Here is a 24,018-nt window from a genome sequence, read left to right as displayed (position 1 = left end):
GTTACATAATAAGCTAACCAATGTTTGTAATAACCTTGTACCAGGAAGCAAACATCAACAACACACAACAGCAGTGATGAAATCTTCATCGTGGAAGCACAGACCTGAGGCCGTAAAGCACCGTTCCGTCCGGGTGAAGGCGAATCATTCGATTCTTCACAGTAACGCCGTGCACAAATGATTTCTTGTCGTTTAAGAAGTAAGTGTCAGGCACCCAAAGCTGATCTGCCACTCGGTTATCAAGCGTCAGGTTGAGAGGTATGCCAGCATAAGCCAGCCTCTTATCTCTCCAGTACTGTTGAAAATACATAGTCAAAGTGTAATCCTGGGGAGGAAAAAAAAAGAGAAGTACAAGAGTCAACTATACTTTGTGTAACTAGGAGAATAATTTCCCTGTTGATAGCTTATTCTGCTGTTGATTAAATTTAAATTTATTATTTTTAAATATTTAATAAAAATTAAATATTTGTATCACTTAATAAGTAGTTCATTTAATTCAAGTATCACTCTAGACTAAGGGGGCATTTCAACTTCTATGAAATTCAGCAGGTATCAGTTTCATTTGTTCTGCTCATGCTTTTCTTTCATGTAGTTCCACTGACAACTGCCCAAAATTATCATATTTGTGGAATGATAAATGACACAATGGGTAAATACTGCCATTTTCCCTATTTTTAAAAATGACAGATAAATGGAAAAAACATTTAAAGTATTTTGAAGCAGTATGCAAATTTCTGCCTGAAAAATAAGCTGAAGGTATGTTGATTATACATGCACATTTGTATGAGACTGCATTTTGCAGTAACACAAATATTTTCTCATCAACAGACTACACTGATACCTTGAATAACAGTAAATTGTATTAAAGTCCCACTAATAACAATGTTTGGTTTTCATAACTTTGTCAGTTTTAAGGTTTATGGTATCTACTACAAGCTGTGATCACTAATGTAAAAGCCTAAACATGAATACAGAAGCTTAAAACATCCATTTAAAAATTCTTCTTTTCATTCCAGAATTTGCTAACCTGATTTCTTAATATCGTAATAATGCTATATTGAAATGCTTTGAAAGGCTTAGATGGTAGGCCTCATTCATTAGCTTCATGGTATTACAAAACATTAAAAAATGCCTGTGAACATTTTAAAGTTATATACCAGCAAAACTGAAAAAAATAAATCACATGAAATAAATGAGACCATAAGCACAGGCCATTAAAACTCTGATTTTCAAATTACAGAAGCGCTCTAAACAATAAAACACTTCATGAGATTCTTCACAAAATACTGAGAAATTTATGTGATCTCCAAACACATTTAAATATTTAGCAGCAGGTGTGCAAGCCACAGGATACCTGCATTTGCATCTGGTTCTACAAGCTGGTGATGCAAACCCCCTCAGGCTTGCCGCTTGTTTGGGAAAAAGGATGCTCAAGTTTTCTGAGCACGGCTGTTGGGAATGGTCCATTCTTGTAATGGGTTTCATGTGGACACAATCCAATTCCAGGCACTACTCCTGCCCTGTTTCCCTCAAGCCCTATGGTCTTTCCTTGAAATCATATGAAACTTGAGCCTGCCTTTCACACTCAGAGACTTTGTATTTTTGACTCAGTGATTCATTCTCTTTAATGAGGGAGCTGCTATGGTTTAAAGAAATCAAACTTAATTGCTTAGAAAAATAAAGCATTATAGATATCAAGGAAAAGCTGTTCCCATTTTAAGAAACTAACAGGAGACCTTTGAAAACAAAAGGGCCCAGTGATGGGAAAAAGGAGCCCACGTGGAACTGCCTGGAAGGAATCTCATTCCTCAAACCTCAAATCTGACATGACTGCTCAAGAGAATGAGCTCTAACCTTTTTGTCAGCAGCTTTCTTCTGTGGGACTGACGGTCCCTGCTCAGCAGTGAATGAGGTGCCTCAGACACTGGGCACATCTGCCTTGCTCCCATTACCATGTCACAAAGGCCACCTCTCTCTTCACATTCTCTGCAGTCAGTTTTCTAACACAGATGCATTAGATCAAATGCATCTCTACCAGCTCTGTTTTGCTCTGTTTAAGTAAATTTTGTTTCAATTAACATTCAAAACTTGCTGGCTTCTATAATGGTTTGCACAGCAATGTCAAGAAATTTGGGATTATAAAAGTTTTGGACACAAGGACAATACACCAAAAGCTCACTACGTGTAATTGCACAGTATTATGCACAAAATAATACTAAGAAATTAAATAAAGAAAAGGGGTTGCACTGCATAGCATTGAAAGAATTGAGCTGGCCAGCACCAAAATACAAGAGAAGCAGTACATCGGAAAAAAATAAGCTTTAGGTTAGCTTTCTTTTTCCTTTGGTTTAAGATAAAATAAATGCTAACATCTAATGAATGGAGTAATTAATCAGCTAAATAAAACATACATAACAATACAAGCACTAATAATCTGGCATTTTATTTTAAAATAACATTTATTATGTCAGGGAACAACTTTACAAATTATTCACAGAAACAAAACAACCATCAAACAACCAAACTTACTGTGTCTTGAATGAAAAAAGGACTTCCAAAACACATTCTCTAAGGTACAAAGTTCACTAGTTCTTTTGCTATTAACCCTGTTTACTTATTATATAATCTTAATTTTAAATTTTAAAAGACCCTCAAAACTCTATGTCCATTAATGTGTATGACTATATTTGCATTTTGTACATTTGGGCTCTGCCAGCCTCACTTGCTCTGAAGATGGTGACAGTAAGAATTAATATGAACCATGCTTGGCCACCATCACACTTTTTCAATTCCCCCCAAAAAAAGAAAGCAACAAGTTTATATAAGAACTGCACTGAAACTGCTTGGCTCTACAAGGAGTGATAAATGAGCAGGAAAGGCCAGTTCCTTAGGGTGGCTCCAAGTCTCTCACTACCTGCAGAAAATATACTTTTTAAAACCTGTACGGATCAGTTCTCATTCTTTGATTAACTGATTTTCAAGACTTTGTGTGTAAAGAAAGTTTTTTCCTAGTCTAGACCCCGGAGGAAAACGCAAATATGTTCTAAGTGTAGACTGGAAAATATGAACTAGATGTTTCAGGTAAATGAGAAAATGAAGTTTTAACATTCAGTAAGTAGTCTACAAAGTTTATTAAGGGCCACCTCTCTTCAGGGAGCTTCTGATGACTAGTTCTGATATGGAGGTCAAGAGGGTAGATGTCTAAAGCCAGAAGCGATTCATACCACTACAGCCACTGCATTAGGGTGCTATTGTATGTCAAAGATGACACTGAGCTGCCAGCTTTAGGAAATTCTAGCTACTGCAAAGAGCAGCGGACAATTTTCTCAGCAGCAAAGACCTCCATAAAACATATTTTATTCCCCCAAACAGTACAATGCAACATTCAACATTTACCTCTCCAGGTCCTCACAGCAATAACACGCTTCAGGTCAAGCATGGTAACAAAATCACTCAAAGCTCGGACAGCCAACAAACACAGTGCTTCTCAACTACAGGTGAAATGTCCTCAGAATGGGAAAAGCTCGACTGCACAGGCAACACAATGTTTCTTTTGTGCATTTAAAGACCCTGAAACATCCTACAAGGATAAAAGACAGTGCTGGGCATCCTTGAATTTCTAGCATGGCAACAATGCCACTAATGTAAGGAAAGGTACACAAAAAGTTGCGATGGCTGTTCTTTTATTATAGTTTTCTCTGGTCAAGGGGATTGGAAAACAGAATTTAAAAACCTCAAATAGTAGATAATACTTTGGATATTATCAAGATAAGACATCTAAATAAAACAATAAAGAGGCTGATATCACAACTTAAATAGTGTATAATATCTGTGGTCTTCACATGTACTGCTTATGATTTTAATGTATCTTAAGCAAGAATTATAGACTAATAAATATTGTATATGCTAACCATGTACAAAGACATTTTAAGCATTTTCTACATTATATTTGTCTCTCTTGGACCAAGCATACCATGCAGGAAACACAACTAACCTAATCCTAAAATGCCTCTTCAGACAGATAATGTACAATACCTAATGCACTGACTATAAGACCAATTAATGAAAAATACTAATATTCTGTAATAGCAAAAGAAACAATTACTTTTTTCCTATTACAGGGCTTGTTATCTCTAGTTTTCCTCTCCTTCACTCAATAACAGTGAAAGAAATATTCGAAAATATAGTTTGCTCATCAAAATAAAATTAACATAATTATAGCAGCAATAATGCTCTAAATTTGACTATCACTGTTTGCTGTCTTACTAGATCATGAATCACTGATTTTACAAGTTTTCTATTAGCTGTAAAAATGTTCCTTCAAAATGATTGCTAGATAAACACTGCAATTAATATTTAAGATGGAATACTGTTAATATGGCAAATAAGCAAAAGAAATTATTAATGCAAAATTAAAGAATATATTGAAAATAATTTGAAATATTGAAAAAAAAATGATGCAAAAAAGAACTATTTCACTGCTTGAGAAGATAGCCTTGTGTCTACCTGAAATGCAGTTTCCTGATTTAAATTAGTATTCGGATGTAAATTCACATCCTTGTTTTCTTGACCAAAAGACAAATGTGATTTTTACCATCAGTTTCTGGATTATTTAATTTTTATGAGTTAACAAAGTAAGTACTCATTCATTGGATAAAAAAGATTTATTGAAAATCCATGCCTTAGTCTCTTTAATAACGTCAAAGTCTCTTCCCTCACCTTCTACACAATTTCAAAAATTAGATATGGCTCCTGTAGTATAAAGAGCTATTTCTGCACCATTGATGATTGAATTATATTCTTCCCAATAAGCCCAAAGTGAGTTGCAAAGCCAAACTCATGAACCCTATGCTTTGACAACATATCTGTAAATCTGTTACCCTACCATACGCAGAAGAGACCTGACAAATAGATTATTGCCCACATTAATTCACTTAGCTAACAATGAGTTTAATAAAGACATTTTCAGAAAGGCTAACCATAAGAAATCAAAATTTACCAGCAATGCTAGTCAGTTGTGTGAGATGATCACATAAACATTTTTCTCAGAATTCAAAATTTTGTAATGGCTTCAGCAACTTTCATATTAAAGAAAAAAATTATTAAAGAAAGAATTTCAAATCATAGAATCAGTAATGCTGGAAAAGACCTCTAAGATTATTGAGTCCAATTACTAACTATCATATTCAGCACCAAACCTTATCCCCACATTCCACATTTACAGACCTTTTGAACACTTCTAGGAATGGTGATTCCACCACTTCCCTGGGCAGCCTGTTCCAATGCCTGAAACCTGTATTTTCACATAATATTTTACTTGTTGACATTTTGGGTTGTCCAATGTCTAAACAATACAATTTCTTACTCAATCGCCAGAAAATGGAGAAAGAAACCAAAGTCGGTTTTTCTGTAAACTCTTTTACAAGAGAACTGCCTGATGAGAACGCCTCTGGCAATAGATCTGGTTCCTGGGCAGCCTGAGTGAAGGAGATCTGAGCATGCACACAGATACACACACACTCATGCACTCTAGTCCACCAAAGCTGCTGCTTCTAATGTTTCTTGGCCTACCTGCTGTTACAGTAAAGGCTCATCTCACCTCTAAGATCCTGACTTGGGCTTTTCTTTGACATTATGTAAAACCTCTACAATACTGACAGGTTGAAAACATAGCACATATTTTCCTGAGCATGTGGCTACAATGCTCTTCCATTAAGGAAAAGCTAAAGCAGCTCAATCATGCTGATTTCAGTGTGACCCTCCATACATCAATGTTGTCTTGGTATCTTTTGTACAAAATGACCATTACTGTTTTCCTCTTCTACTGAAACAAGAAAGCATGGTGTTATAAACAAGAAATATTTAGCCTCCAAGAACCTACTAGACTCTACAAAACCTTTTTCCAAATAAATGTCTGATTGCATGGATCTTTCCTGCCCCTCATACCCTTTGGCACAAGAGCTTCCACCTCCACTGATACTCCAGTGCCTTCTCCAAAGAGCCTGCTCCCCATCGAGCATCCTTGGGTGCTCCGAGGAGGGTTGCCATACCAACCAGTGCTTGGCTTTCTGCAGGCAAAAAGAGCACAGTTGACATAGCAACCAGCCAAAGCAGCTCCTCCGCTGCTTTTCGGGCACAGGTGTTGGTCACTGCAGTGGAATTGAAGCTTCTGAGCAGGAATGAAGGGAGCAACCGGGCACCCTGAGGGGTACTGCCCCTAGCACCTTCCTGCCATGGCCAGTGGAGCTCACTCTTCAAAATCTGGATATTGGCTCTCTTGTCTCTGTTCCTCTACCCACCCCAAACTGATGGGGATGCTTTCCTGCTCTTGGGGTGTTCTCTCATCCCAACATCAGAGCACACCAGCTGACAAGAAAGCAATTGCTTGGGGTGAGCTTTGGAAGGTGAATATAGAGAAAAAAACAAGTTCCTGCAAATATTTAAGCTGAGGGACATAAGACAACAGGAAGACAGCCTGGGCTATTTAATCCCTGACAGATGAGGGTGGGGGGAGAATACTTCAATATACCTTTTCTGATTCAGAGTATCACAGGTATTATAACACCCCAGGCTTCTCAGAAATCAGGAATTTCTATTCCCAAAGGACTGATCCAGTGCAGAAAGCTAGCAAAAAAAAAAGTATGGTCTTATACTACATCCCTGAAGAGCTGTCCAAAGAATTTGTGATAAATTACAATCAAAATCCACTTACTGATGGACAGATAGAACAAAAAATTCAGTATCAGATAGGTCACTCCTAAGAAAGACAAATAGAAATGCCAGATGTATAGATGCTGTTCTTGAAAACTCACAAAGAGATCAAGTTACCAAAAATACCATCAAATACCCTAAAAAAAAAAAAAAAAAAAAAAAAAAAAAAAAAAAAAAAAGAGACATACAAAAGAAAAATAATACTAGGCTAAGTGATTCACTGAACTTGTTTCAAGAAGCACTTTTTAATGCCAACGAGACCTCATAAAAACAGGTACATTTAATTGCACTAATTGAAATCCTGCTAACAGCATACAGGGAAGAAAAAATCAACTTCTATCAGCTGTCAGCTGGTTCCCACGATTGAGGCAGCTGACCTTAGAGAGATGGGAACTGACAACTAATGGATTGTGCCTCCTACACAGTAACAGGATGTGCCACCAGTGAGTTGGAGAAATGAGCTACTGCCCTGTCACCTTAAAGCTGTAGGTTTACTTTGGTTTTAGTTTGGAGGTATGAAAAGAGGTTAAAACTTTGGGATATACCAGGTACCTACATTAGAGAATGAAGGACTTCTCACACTTCTACTTTACTGTTTCCATAAATACATAATCTTACATATTTCCTTTGTGTTTTTTGAACTATCAATATAAATCTGGGAGGAAAAAAAAAAACCTCTCTGAGAAAGCCCTGTAAGTTGATATTATTTGTCATATTTATTCAGGCCTTCCAACTTCTTAGACAATTGAATGCATGCACTCTTTTAGTGTCTGCAAGGTGTTCCAGCACAGACCCCAAAGTTGGGCATACGCAGATGTGTTTTAAATACTGTGACCATAAATACATAGCTCCATGCCCCTCTTATTTGCTGTGATTGAACATGAAAAACATTCCAAAAAAATCAGTAAACAATATTTCACACTGAAAAGTCTACCTTTTTTTGTCACCACAGAATTGTAAAAAGACCACTGTAAAGGCACTTGTAGATACTTTTTAAATCACTCCAGAGTCCACAAAAAATCAAAACTATATTTAGGAAGAGAGAGCTGAAGGATATGTGCATTTGAATGAAAATACATATTTGTTTACATCCACACTTTTTGGTTAAAAAAAAGGAGTATTTACTCCACTGTGGGAAGAATTTCTTAAATTTTCTCATCTCCCAGCCTATCCATTTGCTGACTCTAGGAGCCAGCCAATCTCACTGGCACTGGAGCAGCAAGGCTGACACCCAAAGTTCTACTTGCTGTCTGTAATTATGTGAAACAGCAGATATTCTTACAAGAAAACCCATTCAAGACAGAGTGAACAAAACACCCTTTGAGAAAGAGAGCAAGAACACATTAGCTATGCTAAACTTGAAACATAATCTGTGTATTTTCAGTACCAGGCCTGGAGGACATCCCCACACCCTGCCAGAGCCCAGGGCCCAGGACTCCTGGTCAGTCCCCTGGGTCCATCAGCTCCTGCCCCATCGATGCCACAGCAGGGCTGGTCTCCAGTTTCCACAGCTGCTCTAGCCAGCCCTGGGCCAACCAAGCCCAGCCCTCCCATGGGCCCATGACTTGTCCCCAGCCCCAGGGAGGTGCCCGAACCCAGGGCTGAGGCTGTCCTGGTGCCCCCCAGCTGCCCTGCTCTGGGTTGGGATGGGATGGGCCCTGGCTGCCCGCTGCCTCTCTGCCTTTCATGAAGATCCCCTGCCACTACAGATACCTTGGCCACTGAGGCTCTATATATGTAAGAGGGTAGTTCATTTGCAGCAGGCAATGAAATCTGTTCATTTCAGAGCAAGGGAATGAACTGGAAGAGACTTATCCATGGTGGCTGAGTGTTACTATAGGACACGAAATAACACGATGCGGACACGCTCCTCTCTCAAGGTAAAAAAAGGCTTTTTAATTTCTGACTCCAACATTCATAGATTTTCAAAAATGACAGTGGACTGGGGGGTGAAAGTGCCACCTCTCCAATGACACTGGACAAACCAACAGTCTATCAGTTTCTCCTCCTCCATAAAAGAATGCAAAACAATAAGTTATTTACATAAAGTGTGTGAGAAAGTTCGTTACAAGAATGTAAACATCAGAAGGCTTAGAAAATCTTAAAAAGTCAAAGCAACAGCTGAGGATTGCAAAGGTGATGCCTGAACTATCCTCTGCTGCCTCCTCCATTCCCTCCAGATGTGTCACTCACACTGCCAGCTTCTCTCACATCTTCTTTCACTCCATTACTAATGCTAATTCCAACTCTATATCTTAGAGTAACAAAATTAGGATGCCTGCTAAGTCAAAGGGAAAACATGCATTTACTCACAACTCATTACAGCTAGTAGGACAAACATCCTGTGACATGGAAATGCTCATGAAACTCAGCAAAGCACAAAATAAAGAAATAAATAGACAAAATCCCCCAAAAGCTGCACCCAAGAGGACATATTGCAAGCATACATGATATTTAACATCCACAAAAACTTCCTGCTGTACAGAGACCTGTGGAAGAAGTTGTGGAGAGCATGTCCTTCTGACAGTGTCCTTTAAAGAGCAGGCTGTGAGAGATTTTATGGGGAAATATCCTGCTGAAGGAGGGTCTCCCCTCTTGCATGAGATATGAATATCCTGCAAAGTTCTGCTAATAACTTTTGGAAGGGAATCAAAGTGTGCAATTGCAAAAACAAAAAGAAGGAGACTTTCAAACTACAATGCTGCCTAACTCTCTAAGCCACAAACAGTATGGTCTATAAAGGAGATATGTTCAGGGATCTGTGTCTACTTAGGATATTTAGAACAAAACTGATCCTGTAGGAGATAATTACTTTCCCCTTTGTGTGAACCTCATGAAGTGCAATAAGGCCAATGCAAAGCCCTGTACCTGCATCAGGGCAAACCCAAGCACAAATACAGGCTGGATGGAGAAGGGATTGAGAGCAGCCCCGATGAGGACTGGGGGATGCTAGTGGCTGGGAAGTGGGACATGATCCAGCAATGTGCACTCACAGAAAAATTCCTCATATACATCTGTGCTAGGTGAACACACTGATTTCAAAGACACACCTCAAATTCAGAAGCACAGGCAGGGACAAGTTATTTACAGAAACTGAGTTGTCTTTCAGCTGATAACCACTGCTCAATTATTTACTCAATTCATCTACTAATGTCAAATATCTCAGAAGGAGGAAGTGCATTTATGAAGCAAGAAATCACTTTCCCCACGAGGCCTTTGGATGGAAAAAAAGAGTCTGTGTAAATCAGCATGAGCAAGGTACATTGTATACCATTGCTTTCAGATAGAGATTAGTATTCTGCAGAGTCACTCAGCTAGGATGAACAGGTGACCTCCCAAATATGAAAATTATATCCTTGACCATCTATCTACCTCTGCTCTTGCTCCAGCAGCGTCTTTCATGCTGACTTCAGACAATGGCGGAGGAATGGAGGGTTTAGACTCATCAGGAACTGGACACACTTTGCACAAAGTCTTTACAACAAAAATGGGATTCAGATAAAGCTGCTGTAAGTAAACACCAGGAAGGTCACTGAAGAAGGAGATTGAATTAAAGACTAGAGGAAACTTAAACAGGTGCAGAAGAAAATCTGGCTTGAGGATATATCATAGAGGGGTGAAATTATAAAAAGCTTTCTATCCTTGAGAAGAAACATAGGACAGAAGTTCATAAAATTCAGGTAGGACACAAGCTCATTCCATGCCCAAAAATACCATTTAAAGATAGCATAGAAAAAAATAGCAACCAGATCAAATACATGCATCCTACTATTGAAATGCTACAGTTTTAAATTAGATAAAGAAATGAGGACACTTAGTTTTAAGAGACAATATTGACCTAACAGGAGCATGAAAAACTTGATGGAATGAAAGGCACTCAGTGGAAAATACAAACTACACAGGCAAGAAAAAAAGGATGCAGTATATGTTAAAGAATGCTTTGCATCAGATAATTGTTCTGAATGTTGCACATTATGGATTAAGACACCAGGACTACAGAAATATTAGAAAAAGCTGTCACTCCCTAATCAGGATGACAGTGGTGTGAGTGAGGTACCAAGAGAGATTTAAAAGACAATAAGAAAACAAGTTAGTAATCAGAAACTTCAATCACCCCCACACAGACTGGGTAAATGTCAGGTTGGGGTGTGATGAAGAGACTAAATGACACCACAAATGACTGATTCATGGAGAAGCTTTTGCTAAAAGCTGAAACAAGCCAAGATACCCCTGACTGGGTTCTGAGAAATGTGCAAATCATGGGGCAAAATGCTGTGACAGAAACACTGCTCATTAACCTGATGGAATTGGGAAATTCTCTTTTTAAACTGAGAAACTACTAAATTAACATTAAAATAGTTTTTGATTTCAAAAAATAAAACTTAAAATCTTGCTTCAAAGTTGGAGAAGATTGTTTATAGTCATCAAAATATGATTTTTAAATATTGAAAGCAACAGTTGAATAACAAACAAACCAGCAGCAGAATGTTTACTTTATTACAACTAAAAATACGTACTTCAAAAATAAGAAGGAGATCATATCCAAAGGAAAAGAAAATAGCTAAGAAGATATACAAGAAAAGCAAAATAAAAAAGCGAGACAAAATTGTCTAAGCATTAATATTTAAAGGCATAAACACTTACTATAAATCATCAAATGATATTAAAAGAAAGTCTCGTAAAGCAAGAATGTTTTACATTTACATTGTTAATGACCAGATATAAGACAAGAAACAGAGACCAGCAGTTTTTGCAACAGTGGGAGGTCACCTGCTGACCTGAATGAGGATGTTTGCAGGCCTCCATCATCCTCATAAACATGACAGACAGGAGATGAACACTGAGGTACCTAAATTTGCTACAACATTTCTTTGAATAGTAGAAATTAGAGGTGTGAGGAGGTGCAGAAGGACAGCAGCATTCTGTATGCCTGAGTGATAAAACAGAAAAAAAATTCAATGCTTGCCCAAAGTAATGCACATGGGGAAAAAACAAGAAACAGTCCTAACTATGGACTAATTTGTAAGTTCTGAGCTAACTATGGCCACTCAGGAAAAAAAAAAGTGGTATTAACCAGCATTTTCATGAATTAATCAGTTCAGCATTCTGTAAAGTCAAAATAAGCAAACATTACTAACATTATTTGGAAAAGAGGTAGAAAGGCCAGTCTGAATGGAGCTCTGAGCAACCTGATCTAGTGAGTGGCATCCCTGCACATGGTGGCAGGTTTGGAAACAGATAATCTTTATGGTCCAACCCAAACCATTCCATGGTTTCTGAAAGTGTTGAAGAAAAAAGGAAAACTCACTGCACTGCATCATTTTAGTTGACTTACACATTGAATACTGAGTACAGTTCAGGCCCCTGTCCTCACCAGGGCAGAGCATAACAAGGTACAAGGAACAAGGGGAATGAAGGGCACAAAACTCCATATAAAACCAGACTAAACATGCAAGGACTTTTCTGCCTACAAAAGAAGCAAATAAGTGATAAATTGAAGATTTCTGTAATAACGCTGTGGAGGAGGCCAACAGCTATTTACTCCTCCTCCTTTTTAAGAGACAGAGACCAGCAAATAAAATTACCAGATGTTAGGCTCTGAACAACTGAAAGGATATTCTATTTTCACATATATGTATATGTGTAGGTATATGTATATGTATGTTTAAACTATGTGATTCTTACCCTCTGCTTGACACCAAAAATAAGCAGATGTTCCAGGAAGCCCCTGAGCAGTTTCATAGTTTGATGCTGGAATAAGAAAACTAACATAACTTAGTCTAAATCTACTTTTATCCTATGCTAGAGCATTCATCATTGCCCACAGCAGGAAACTGAATACCAAGAAAGGCAGATTTCAGGTTTAACTTCATTTCTTGTGTCTTTATCTTCTTGGAGCATGCTATGAAGTCATTTAGGACTCTGCAGTGTTGTTCAGGAGCTGATGTGACTGTCCTGTGGTGTTAATAAGCATTGCTGTCACGGCTGACAACTTATCTTTCCCAGGGGAAAGGAAGTAGAAGTTGTAACCTGAAACACACAATTCATTTTTGATCCAACTGCATATGATGATTTTGAACATGAGATTTTTGCAAATAGCACAAATATGTCAATGTAGAATATTTTACTGTCTGTCAAAGTTCAGAAATTATTTTAGAGTCACTTTTTTAATGATTTTGAGTGATAATCATGTTCACTTTAATTTGTCTAGCATCTGCTCCTGGCAAATGTAAGCAGATGTGTCTAATTATTACCTTTTGATACTTGCATATGCGTAGCATGAGTAAGATCATGAAAAAAAACAGACTTTTGCGAAGAGGAGGCAAAATACCTTTGAAGCCAATGACATGGCAATGAATCAGATAGCTAACATATCTATTTTATAGTTGTGAAGTTGGCAAATAATCACAAGCCATACATTATTCCAAGAGAAAACATAGTTTGAAGATGATAGATACATATGTAAATTTAAATTAGTTTGGAGCTCGACATCAGAACCGTGTTCTTTCCAATTTAAGCTCATGAAATCATAGAATATTCTGAGTCAGAAGGGACCTAGAATCATCAAAGTCCAACTCCTGATAAGTTGATCAACAGGGATAATATCCTTGATAATATCCTTATTTTTCAACTGTAACACCATTCACATTTTATTTGAGTGGGTTTTGCCTATTGAAAAATTTTAAATTGTTTAAAACAACCAGTTTAAATGGTGCTATTTAACACAACACAACAGTTACAGGCAGAAGTTTACCCATAAACCCCCTGTAGAACCTCTAACCCCACAACAGCTTGTGCAGCTTCTCCACCTCCCTCAGGCATATCTATACTCTTGAATTTTGGATCACTTGTTGACAGTGCAGCTCCTGGACTTGCTGCTGTGTCCAGGGACAAATTGCTGGAGAGTGTCTCTGGGATCTTTTACATATAGAAGGCATGTCAGAAAGGGAGTGTGGTGGGTTTCTAGGGTGCTATGATCAGGAAAAGCCAAAACCTGACAACTGCTGTGAGAGCAATCCAGTCTCAAATCAAGAGGTCACCCGATTCACACCAAATGCGAAGTCGGTTATGTCATCTCATACATACAGATCATGCCAGTAAAGGAAGAAATATTTTATTTTAAAGTATGCATTAAAACCACAGAAAAATTATTTTAGCAGTTCAAATTTTAAGACTGCTTATTTCACTATAATGTCACCTGGTTTTGTCCACAGTATGCAGACAAAATGACTCTGCTTATGAGCAAGTTCAAAATTTGTAGATGGTACAAAACTTGTAAATAGTTCAAATTCTGCTGGATGAGAAAGATGTACCTAAAACTATATTGCATGCCAATATAGATCATTAGAGAAGCTAAACATAATTGTTCCTCCACCTTATTGTACTATATTCAAATTTGATTCTGTTTCTATTTATACAAACAAATACTTTTTCTCCACTATTGGCTACTTTTTGTGACAATGGTGTTTATCTTTTTCAAATTAGATTTGCAGTTTTCAGCTACAAGCAGAAACAGAATTACCAAATTATTAATTGTATAAAACAAGAACATAAAGTAGCCCGTATATCTAACTCAGAAACTAAATGTAGATCTATGTGTGTTATAACCAAGTTTTACATTATCTCTTTCACATTTTTCCAGGTTCATCTCACAAAGAATTCATTCCTACATGTACAGGTGTTCTACATGGTCCCAAATCCAGCAGCTCACCTTCAGAGTAGAAGCTGCTAGATGCTGAACAGATTAAAACATCTGATGCTATAGTGGGAAAAGAGATCTCAGAAATTTGGCTGTAATAACAGAAATAGATGCATTTGAAAAACATGGTTGATTGATTATCTTTGACAACTAACTGTAACAAATGTGTTTACAATAAAAAAAACAACCTGACTTTCTTTGAACTCAGACTCTGTTCCCCCAGCTAAGTGATTTATTCTATGCTTAGAAAAAAGCCTTTGCTTGAGTTATTGATCTATGCATTATTACTACAATAGCATGACATGGCAGACATATTGCAAATGGATTCATAAAGTGGGTCCCTGATTATATAATGACTAAATACAAATATAAAGAATTTATCTTTCCTACCAGGAGCACAGATTATACATGCATTTGTATGTGCAGACATGCAGTCTCTAAATCCTGGTTCCATGCTACAGTATATGAGAGAGACACACGGTGCCCTTCAATCACACTAACTCATCTTTTCAGTAACATGGATTGCCTACCTAGGCTTTAAAAAGGCTCTGGGTTATAGTCAACATTTCAAAAAAACTAATTTGTGATCATTCAAAAGCCACCTGAAATGCATGAAGGATTGAAGCTAGTGTTTCAAAACCTTTACCTGTGGCTATGAATTCTAGAAGGCTAATTTAATTAGAAGTGATTTTTAAAATATCACTAGGCAATATTGCTTTTTTGGAGAAGAAGTATTTATTTCACATACTTCAAATTTTCAAAATCAATTGACATTTCTTTGCAAGAATAGTCTTAAAAAGTCTACAAAATGCAATGCCATTTGGGTGTTTCCATTAAAGACAATGACAAATTATATTGAAAACTGTGGAAAATTAGCCCCTGCCTTTCATAAGACTAGACTTTATTTGACTGTCATAGTTTGGACTACACTTCAGTTATTCCACTAAGCTCTCCTTTCAGTAAAGAGGAAAGAAATTATTTGAAATTGGGGAACATAGAAGAGGAAAGTTGCATGCCCAGGGACCAAAAACAACAATAGCTGATCAGTCAGTAGAAATCATAGATGATGAAGCTGGGTGTTTTGGACAATTACAAGAGCACCAGGCATATGTGCCTAGTGATATTGATATTTCATATCAATGAAATGCCTATGTGAATAGTGTGGCCAGCAGGAGCAGGGAGGTCATTCTTCCCCTGTACTTGGCACTGGTGAGGCCACACCTTGAGTATTGTGTCCAGTTCTGGGCCCCTCAGTTTAGGAGGGACGTTGAGATGCTTGAGCGTGTCCAGAGGAGAGCAACGAGGCTGGTGAGGGGCTTGGAACACAAGCTGTATGAAGAACGACTGAAGGAGCTGGGGTTGTTTAGCCTGGAGAAAAGGAGACTCAGAGGTGACCTTGTCACTCTCTTCAACTTCCTGAAGGGTGGCTGTGTTGAGCTGGGGGTTGGTCTCTTTCTCCGGGCAACAACAGACAGAACAAGAGGACACAGTCTCAAGCTGTGCCAAGGGAGATACAGGCTGGAATTAAGGAGGAAGTTTTTCACAGAAAGAGTGGTCAAATACTGGAATCATCTGCCCAGGGAGGTGGTGGAGTCACCATCCCTGGATGTGTTTAAAAAAAGACTGGATGCGGCACTTGGTGACATGATCTAGTTGAGGTGTTAGAACATGGGTTGGACTCGATGATCTTAAAGGTCTCTTCCAACCTAGAAATTCTGTGATTCTGTGATTCTGTGAAAGATGCTACTATAATGATGCTAGCATGCAGCAGGCTATGGAAGTCAAAGTGCCACTGCACAAGGTACCAGTTCAAATTTCTTCTAAAATAGGCTGAAAAGTTATGGTCACCTTTCTTCAAAAACTGCAGCTGGGGAAAGTGCAGGGGAAGGGCTGATGAAAGCCCAAGGGAAGAGAGCACCTGTCTTCTGAATCAAATACTGGCTTGTTTAGCTCAGTGACATGAAAAATTGAGTGTATGGTGACTCCATCCGTACACCACATGCACTGTTTCCTTTCAGACTGAGTAACCAGAGATGGACAGATCATGTGCATCCACATCTTAGCAAAACACACTGTCAGCATGTATCTGCTTTATTTTACTTTATATATTTGATCCTAAGGAAGGAAATACTCCATCCTCATATATAATCAAAGACAGTGTACAATTGATTGCCTCAAGAACCGCCCACACACAATTCTTCATCATTTAGCATTAAACTTTCACAGAAAGGAAAAAAACCTCCAACTTTTATAAAAAATAACCAACAGGTCCTTTTTAAAAAAAAAAAAAAAAGGTGTTTAGGTGCAGTGAGGATGTAGGCTCCTAAGCTACCTATGATCTTGAACTCCTTACTGAAGCTCTATGGAAACAAATTGTTCACATTTTAATGGGAATTAATTAGAATGATGTAATCAGATCTTTTTCTTATTTATTAGGAAAAAGACATTAATTATATTTAGAGGCATCAGTTGCCTAATTAATGTTGATCTGATTCACTGGTTGCTGTCATTGATTGCTACTAATGGAAGATTCAAGTAGTGCTAAAACCAGAAAATCTGAACTAAACCAGAAGTTATGGGACTTGTCCAAGCACTCTTAGGGCTAAAGTCACAAAGCTACTGTTATATATATAGTAATTCTGTTCAAGTGTGTACTTCACACTGCGCACACATGCATTTGGAAACCAAAACACAAACCTCAAGAGCAGTGAAACCATGAGCACAAAGTCTGCTGATACTGGAGGGATGACAGCGGCAAGCTGCACCTATGCAGCCTGTGGAGACACCATGGGGCTGATGGGCTGCCTGAACAAAAAGTGACATAAAGGCTTAGGCGTATGAAAAAGGGAGACAAGACCCTGCTTTGAGGGTGCAGTTTGAGTAGCCTGATGAGTCAGGAGACAGGAGCTGCAGCCCTTTGTGCTCTTGAGATTTGAACTGCAGAGTTTCCTAGAAGTGGTCTAATGCCCCAGTACCAGGATCCAAGTGTGACTGATTAACATTGAAGAGCTCATGAGAGGCTGACTAAGAAAGAAGACACAAAGCAGGGCTAACACTCTTCTTTGGCACCCCAACATCTTGCAAAACCAGGGTGTAAGTTACAAGCAGTTTCTGCTTTCAGACTGTTTCTACATCACCATATCAGGATGATGTTTTATTTTAAGTATGCTTATTCTGGCATCAAGGGTTACGCTCACTTTTGACTGAAAGGAAGCATCACATGGAGAAAGTATTGTCAAAAACCTGGAACAACAGTGATAATGTGTAGCCTACACTCAAACACTGTTAATCTTGCACTTAGATAGGATGTAAACACATTCACAGCTTTAATGGAGGCCTCTAGCATGTCAATGCCCAGATAAGCATTCTCTAAAACAGAGCCACAGCAGAAGAGCTGCCCATTTAAAATTATTTCTGTCATGTGATTCAGATTCTGGACTTAGCTCAGACAGACAATTTACAGATAATGGGCCACATTCAGCTAATGTGATGCTATTAGAACTCTCCAGGTTCTGATGGGGTTGTACCATCATCTCCTGTGTGAAGGAGATGTTAATTTCTCCCAGTAAACAATAAAATAATGATTCATGTAGAATGCTATGATGCAAGAGTAAATACAACAAAAAATTAAACACATATTTTCCCCTTCTTTCAGGGAAAGCATTCCATTGGCTTTTTCTGTTGTGTTCTGCCTGCTGAACATTTCTTCCTCCTTCTATAAACTGTGTTTCTGCTCAGGAATATTCTTCATTTCTTGATTCTTTTCTTTTTATTATTCAACCTACAATCATCCATGATATGGTCTATGTCGCTGAAGCTCTATCCTTCTTGCCATATTTTTGTTTCTGAGTATATCTAATTTGATCTCTGCTTTTAAATGCATTTCTCCTTCCATGGAAATCATATTTCTTCCTCTAAATGCATTCCCCCATACTTGTTTCTGCCACTATATGCTTTTTAGATTACTTTTGTTACAGTATTATCAAACCAGAGCAATAGATTCTTCCTTATTTCTCTGCTGTGGATTTAGTCTGGATTCACACAGATATAACTGTGCAGAAACTGAAATAGAACATTTTAAGGTGTTGGGATCAATCTTTTTCCAGAAGCCAGTACTTGTATTGATGTGAATGTGTTTTAATAAATATTTCTCTTCCTTCTGAAAGTGCTGTGAATAACAAGCAGTAATGGAATTCTGCAGGGATGGTTTTAGAAATGTTGCTGGTTGCTGTTTTCTGGCTTTTACCATTTTTCTGTCCATCAGCTGTGTTTATTCAATGTTAGACGTAACCAGTTTAAATCTCACTAATCTAAAATTCTCTAAAGCACATAAGTAGTAAATATAACTCCCTACCTTGGAAAAAAATACAAATGTTTGAAGCCATCTAAAAACTAACCATTTTATCAATATGCTCAAGTTTTTACATATTATCTGAGCTACCTGGACTCATGTTTATCAGGACCATAAATTCAACAGACAGAAGGAAGAGAAAAGACTAAAAGACTTCTTAAATTCAACCAGAAGCATTCTGCATTTTGTTCTAAGATTTACATGCAGGTAAAAAAGGTAAATGGCTACTGATCCCTCTCTTTTTGGGAGCTTCCAAGGGCGAATACTGCTGTGTGTTTTAATGTTGAATTACAGGAGGAGGAGTATTCACTGGTTCATTCAGGTCTCACCACCTGGATATTGATGCACGCAGCATTAAGGAAATGGCACTTAGTAGTCTGGAGACTTTCCTTTGAATTATATAGATTTCAAACCAGTCCCTCTGAAAGGCCTCAGGATAACTGTTGAGAATAATTAAAACATTCATTATCAAGGCATGAATCACAGTAGATTGCAACCAAATTAATATGATGCAGGGACTGCATTTCCTTATTTGTTGTCTTCATAAACAACGTATATCACAACTTTCCCAGGATGTTGAAACTTCCTTCAGATGGATTAGCCAAACCATTTCTAAGCAATTTTTAAAAATCCATTCTAAAAATAAGTAATGCTATTCTGAATATAGCACCCTTACTGAACATTTTGTTCTTTTACTCTTCACATGTTGCATCTTTACTGATCAATTCATTCTTTACTGAACATTTTATTCTTTTACTCTTCATACACAAGGAAAAAATTGACACTTTTTACTCAAAACATACAAAAATGTTCTGGAGTGTACACAATTTCCCTTCACTGATCACTTTAACTGTGAAGTTGTAACCAGAAAGTTCTAATCAGAAATTCTTCAGCAAACTTGGTCCAGCAAATTCTAAACTACAAAATAATTTCCAATAGTCTTTGCTGTTTTCTGTCTCAGAAGAAAACTGGAACAATCATAAAACCATAAAAATTCAGCCCTAACATGTTAAACCAGCAGTGCAGTTTTTACTAGGGCCTCCAACCATAATGATGAAGTCCCATTCATTTTGTGTAGCTGTCACTCCACAAGAAGAAGCAGCTTTGCAGAAAACACCACAACTGATTTGTACGCCTTTGTACGTGTTCAATTTAGTTACAGTCTAGAAAAAAATCCAAGCAGCAGAGATGGAAACTGTTTGGAAATACAAATGTTCTGATGCAATGAAGTCAGCCTGGATTGAGGGGTTGTGCTCTCTCTCATATGGCAATGCAAAACGCAAATATTTTGATTATCTATTACTGTCACATGACACACTGCCACTAGGTGATAGATTTCAAACCAGTACAAATGAAAGGAGCACAGAATGACACCCATATGCAATAAATATTGACCCCAAAATATTTACGTCATGTATTTTCACTGAAGCTGGAGGAAAAGAACCCAAGCTCTAGGACACTTTCCTTAAGAAGCCTTGCAAGTATTTCAGTCAAATGGAGATACAGCATTTTTGCAGTTATGCTTTTCACCAGAGAACCCACACCTCTGATGAAATAACAGAAATAGCTGAAACACTAAGAGGGCAGCACCTTTCACATGATTCAGTTAGACAAGAAAAATTACGTGTCATACCAGTGCCTGAAACAATTTGAAAATGCAGATGGTGGAGATTCAGTATCTTCATAAATATACATATGAAAAGCAGAAAGGACCTAAGTAAAAACCATAAAATCACTCCATGGTTTGGGTTGGAAGGAACCTTAAAGATCATCTAATTCCAAACCCCCCCTCACAGGACACCTTCCACTGCTCAAAGCCTCATCCACTCTAATCTTTCAATACTTCCAGGGATCTGGCATCCACAGCTTCTCTGGGCAACCTGTTCCAGCACCTCACCACCCTCAGAGGAAAGAATTTCTTCCTTCTATCTACCCTCTTCCAGTCTGAAGCCACACCCCCTGGTCCTATCACTACACATCCTTGTACACAGTCCCTCTCCAGCACTCTAGTCACCTTTTCCATACTGGAAGGTGCCATAAAGGTGCTCTGAAACCTTCTCCAGGCTAAATTGTCCCAACTCTCTCAGCTTTACTCCATAGGAGAGGTGCTCCATACCTCTGACCATTTTGGACTCCTTCCAACAGAGTCCCTTGTCTTTATTGTAGTGGTGACCTCAGACCTGGCTGGAGCACTCCAGGTGGGGTCTCATGGGGGCAGAGTGGAGGTGGAAAATCACATCTCTTGACCTGCTGGTCATGCTGCTTTGGATGGAGCCCAGGATACTGACTGGTCCCAATACCGACCCCTGAGGAATGTCACTGGGACATTGGGCAGTTGAGTGAGACCATCCAGACAATTCTTCATCCACTGAGTGGTCCACCTACCAAATCCATGTCTTACCAGTTCAGGGAAGAGTAGTTCGTGTGGGACAAAGTCAAATACTTTTCTAGGCTTGCACTATCAGTGAGGAGATCTCTGCATGTGTAGTCCTGCAAGAAAGCCAAGACCCACATATGGGGTTTCGGGTGGAGTGCTTGTGACCTTCTTATTTCTGAACACAAGGGAGATTTCTCTTGTATTCACACAATGGGACCAGGAAAACAAGACTTTTCAAATACTCTTACTTTTGTGTGTTTCCCTTGTAAATAAACACCCTTGCTAGACCAAACACCACCAAACACATACATTTCCCTTTCTCACCAAAAAGGTAACAAGATCCAGTATGCTATCACTCCACATGAATCTCAAACAATATTATCAAAACATGCTGCTACAGTTGTAATGATTAATTAACTAATATTCACAAACCAAACTTCACTATTTAGCATTTACAAAATGGATTCTGTCTGGAATACACAATATGAAACATCAGATGAATGGAGAAGATGAAAGGAAATATGCTCAGAGGCTGTTCATATATAAATGTATTTTAATATGATTGAAATAATTTTTCAGACAAACTTTACTTTTCACTTCAAATGTTGAGACATACACCACTGTTGAAGGAGAGATAATTGACAGCCTGTGGATGCAGAATAGAAAGAGACAGTTTTGCTCTATACATACAATACAAAAAAAAAGGTAAACAAAGGAATTCCTAATTACCTGTGTATTGAACTCAAGGGCTGGCTGAATCAGCTCATTCCTAGAGCTATGCTACCATTTCAGTGCTTCCCATTCAGTAAAACATCAGTCTACAATAACTGGACTGTGTGGTTAAAATACAAGATTTGTTAATTTCCTGGTCATAGAAATTTTATTATCTTATTAAATGAAATTAATTTAAAAAAAACCAAGTTGCCTCCTTAAGAAATAGCAAATATCTTCAGCTTAATGCCTTTGCTGAGGGTAGCAGGTGAAAACACCTCTTTTTTTTAGAATCAGTGACTGCCATTTCAGGCTGCAAAAAATAGAAAGCAGCGAAATGTCAGCTGACACAATGAATATCTGTATAAAAGCAATGATACAACTTGGCTAAAGCCAGGGAGATGTATGTGATAGCTAAGGGCAGTAGAGCTGTCAGACTGCTATGCAGATTGTATTGTATTTCTTATTAAAAAAAAGAAACATCATTTATATTGTGCACTGCAGATACAACATTTTTGCATTCGTTAGTGCTTGCTTTTCTATCAGCACTTTTACTTTTTTTTTACTGACATAAATATGAAGTATTTGTAGCCACAGAATAAAGATATGCAACAGGATGTAGACTTCATTAACTGGCATCTGCTTGTACACTTGTTCAATTAAATCAGTCAATACAAGTGTTAAAGCAAACTTGATCAAAAAGTAATCTCATTTACCTAGATAAACAAAATAATTGCATTAATCAAACGAGAGCATCTGCCAAATTTCCATTATGTCAGTTTTAGTGAAGAAGCAATCCCAAACTCCATGGGCAGCCACTCCAATGCTTCTGAGGATATTTGACCTACACAAGTGCACATTTGCATCCCCATAAACATGAGAAAAACACATTTCTTTCTTACATCTGTCCTCTTTTGGTTGCTTTGGACTATTATGTGACCCCTCCTACCAATATGATCTGGCTGGCACTAATTCAAAGAGTCTGTTCCTGCCAAATAGTTTTCCCTATGACAAAAAAGCTTCCTACTTCTCCGTCTGTACTCCCACACATATTTACATCCATCTTTGATAGCCGGTGGACTGCCAGGCCTTAGCAAACACTCAAAAAAAGTTTACAGAAAATAAACTCTTTTAGCTGCAGAAAAACGAATTCAGAATGGTTTTTTTGTCTGAGAAAATATGTTAATTTTCATACTGTCCACTGCAGTTGGTTTGATGTTGTTGCTCTCAATGGCAGTACATAAAGACCGTGAGCTCATGAAAAACAGGACAAGGATTAAAAGAGTATCTAAATGTCAAATAACTAAGGTAAACTGGGGTCATCAGGAAACACCATGGTGAAGCCAAAATGTATTTTCCTGGTACACAATGCTGATGTGACTGTTACAGAACAGTGAGAGTAGTAGCAAATGATGTAACCACGTCGACTGATACAGTACAAGCCCTTACTTTTCCTTTTTACAAAAAAAAATACATCATATAAAAACAGGATGAAAAATCAGTGGCAATGACTGGTAGGAGACTTTATTCGCTTTTTTATTCTTAATGAAGCAACAGCACAAAAATTATAAATGAAAATAAGAAGAAAATTCTACCCAACAGACGCCATTAACTTACACTGTAAGAATTTAATATAAACTCAGCTACATCTATAATCCTTCCAGTTTTGCTTCAGTGTTTGTGTGTACACATTGCTTGAAAGGATATATACATTAAAAACTTTACATTTTTTTCCTGAAATCTGTAAAGTGGTCATGCAAGCACATTTGTTCTGAAAAACAACCATTACAAATATGAGAAAGCCTATTCAAATCTAGGACTGTAAACACTCAATATGAGATAAATTAACTTTGAAAAGTTTGGGCTTTTTTCCCAAATAGTACTTATTTTAGGGTCTCGTGAGACTTTTTTCAGTGTGATTCTTTACAAAATGATTCCAGTCCACAAAGTACTGTTTTCAAGTGTATTACTTACAGCTCATTTAGTGCTCAAGGTTGTGCTTTTTCAGAGTGCTCAGAATCTGGCATCCAAACAACAGTTTGTGACCTTGTAATTCAGTAACCCATCTCACATCTTTTACAAAAAAGAACAGATTCACTCTACTGGACACTTGACATAAGAACACTGAATGTTTGGCAACTTCAGACAGTCAGACAAACACACCATTTT

The 24,018-nt window shown here is 37.9% G+C and overlaps 1 protein-coding gene across 2 annotated transcripts in view; it reads right to left on the bottom strand.

Annotated features, from left to right (window-relative positions):
* GABRB3 (gamma-aminobutyric acid type A receptor subunit beta3) overlaps positions 1-24,018 on the bottom strand; it is a 199,364-nt gene that overhangs the window by 37,042 nt on the left and 138,304 nt on the right. For both annotated transcript variants that reach the window (XM_038139535.1, XM_038138694.1), the window contains one exon: positions 105-325. In XM_038139535.1, coding sequence (XP_037995463.1) covers positions 105-325 — 221 coding nt within the window. The remainder of the gene's footprint in view (positions 1-104; positions 326-24,018) is intronic.

This window comes from Motacilla alba, chromosome 1 (genome assembly GCF_015832195.1).
Source record: "Motacilla alba alba isolate MOTALB_02 chromosome 1, Motacilla_alba_V1.0_pri, whole genome shotgun sequence".
In the NCBI taxonomy this organism is placed as follows: domain Eukaryota; kingdom Metazoa; phylum Chordata; class Aves; order Passeriformes; family Motacillidae; genus Motacilla; species Motacilla alba.
Note: the sequence above shows the minus strand (reverse complement) of the source record. Positions and strands in the feature narration are given on the sequence as shown.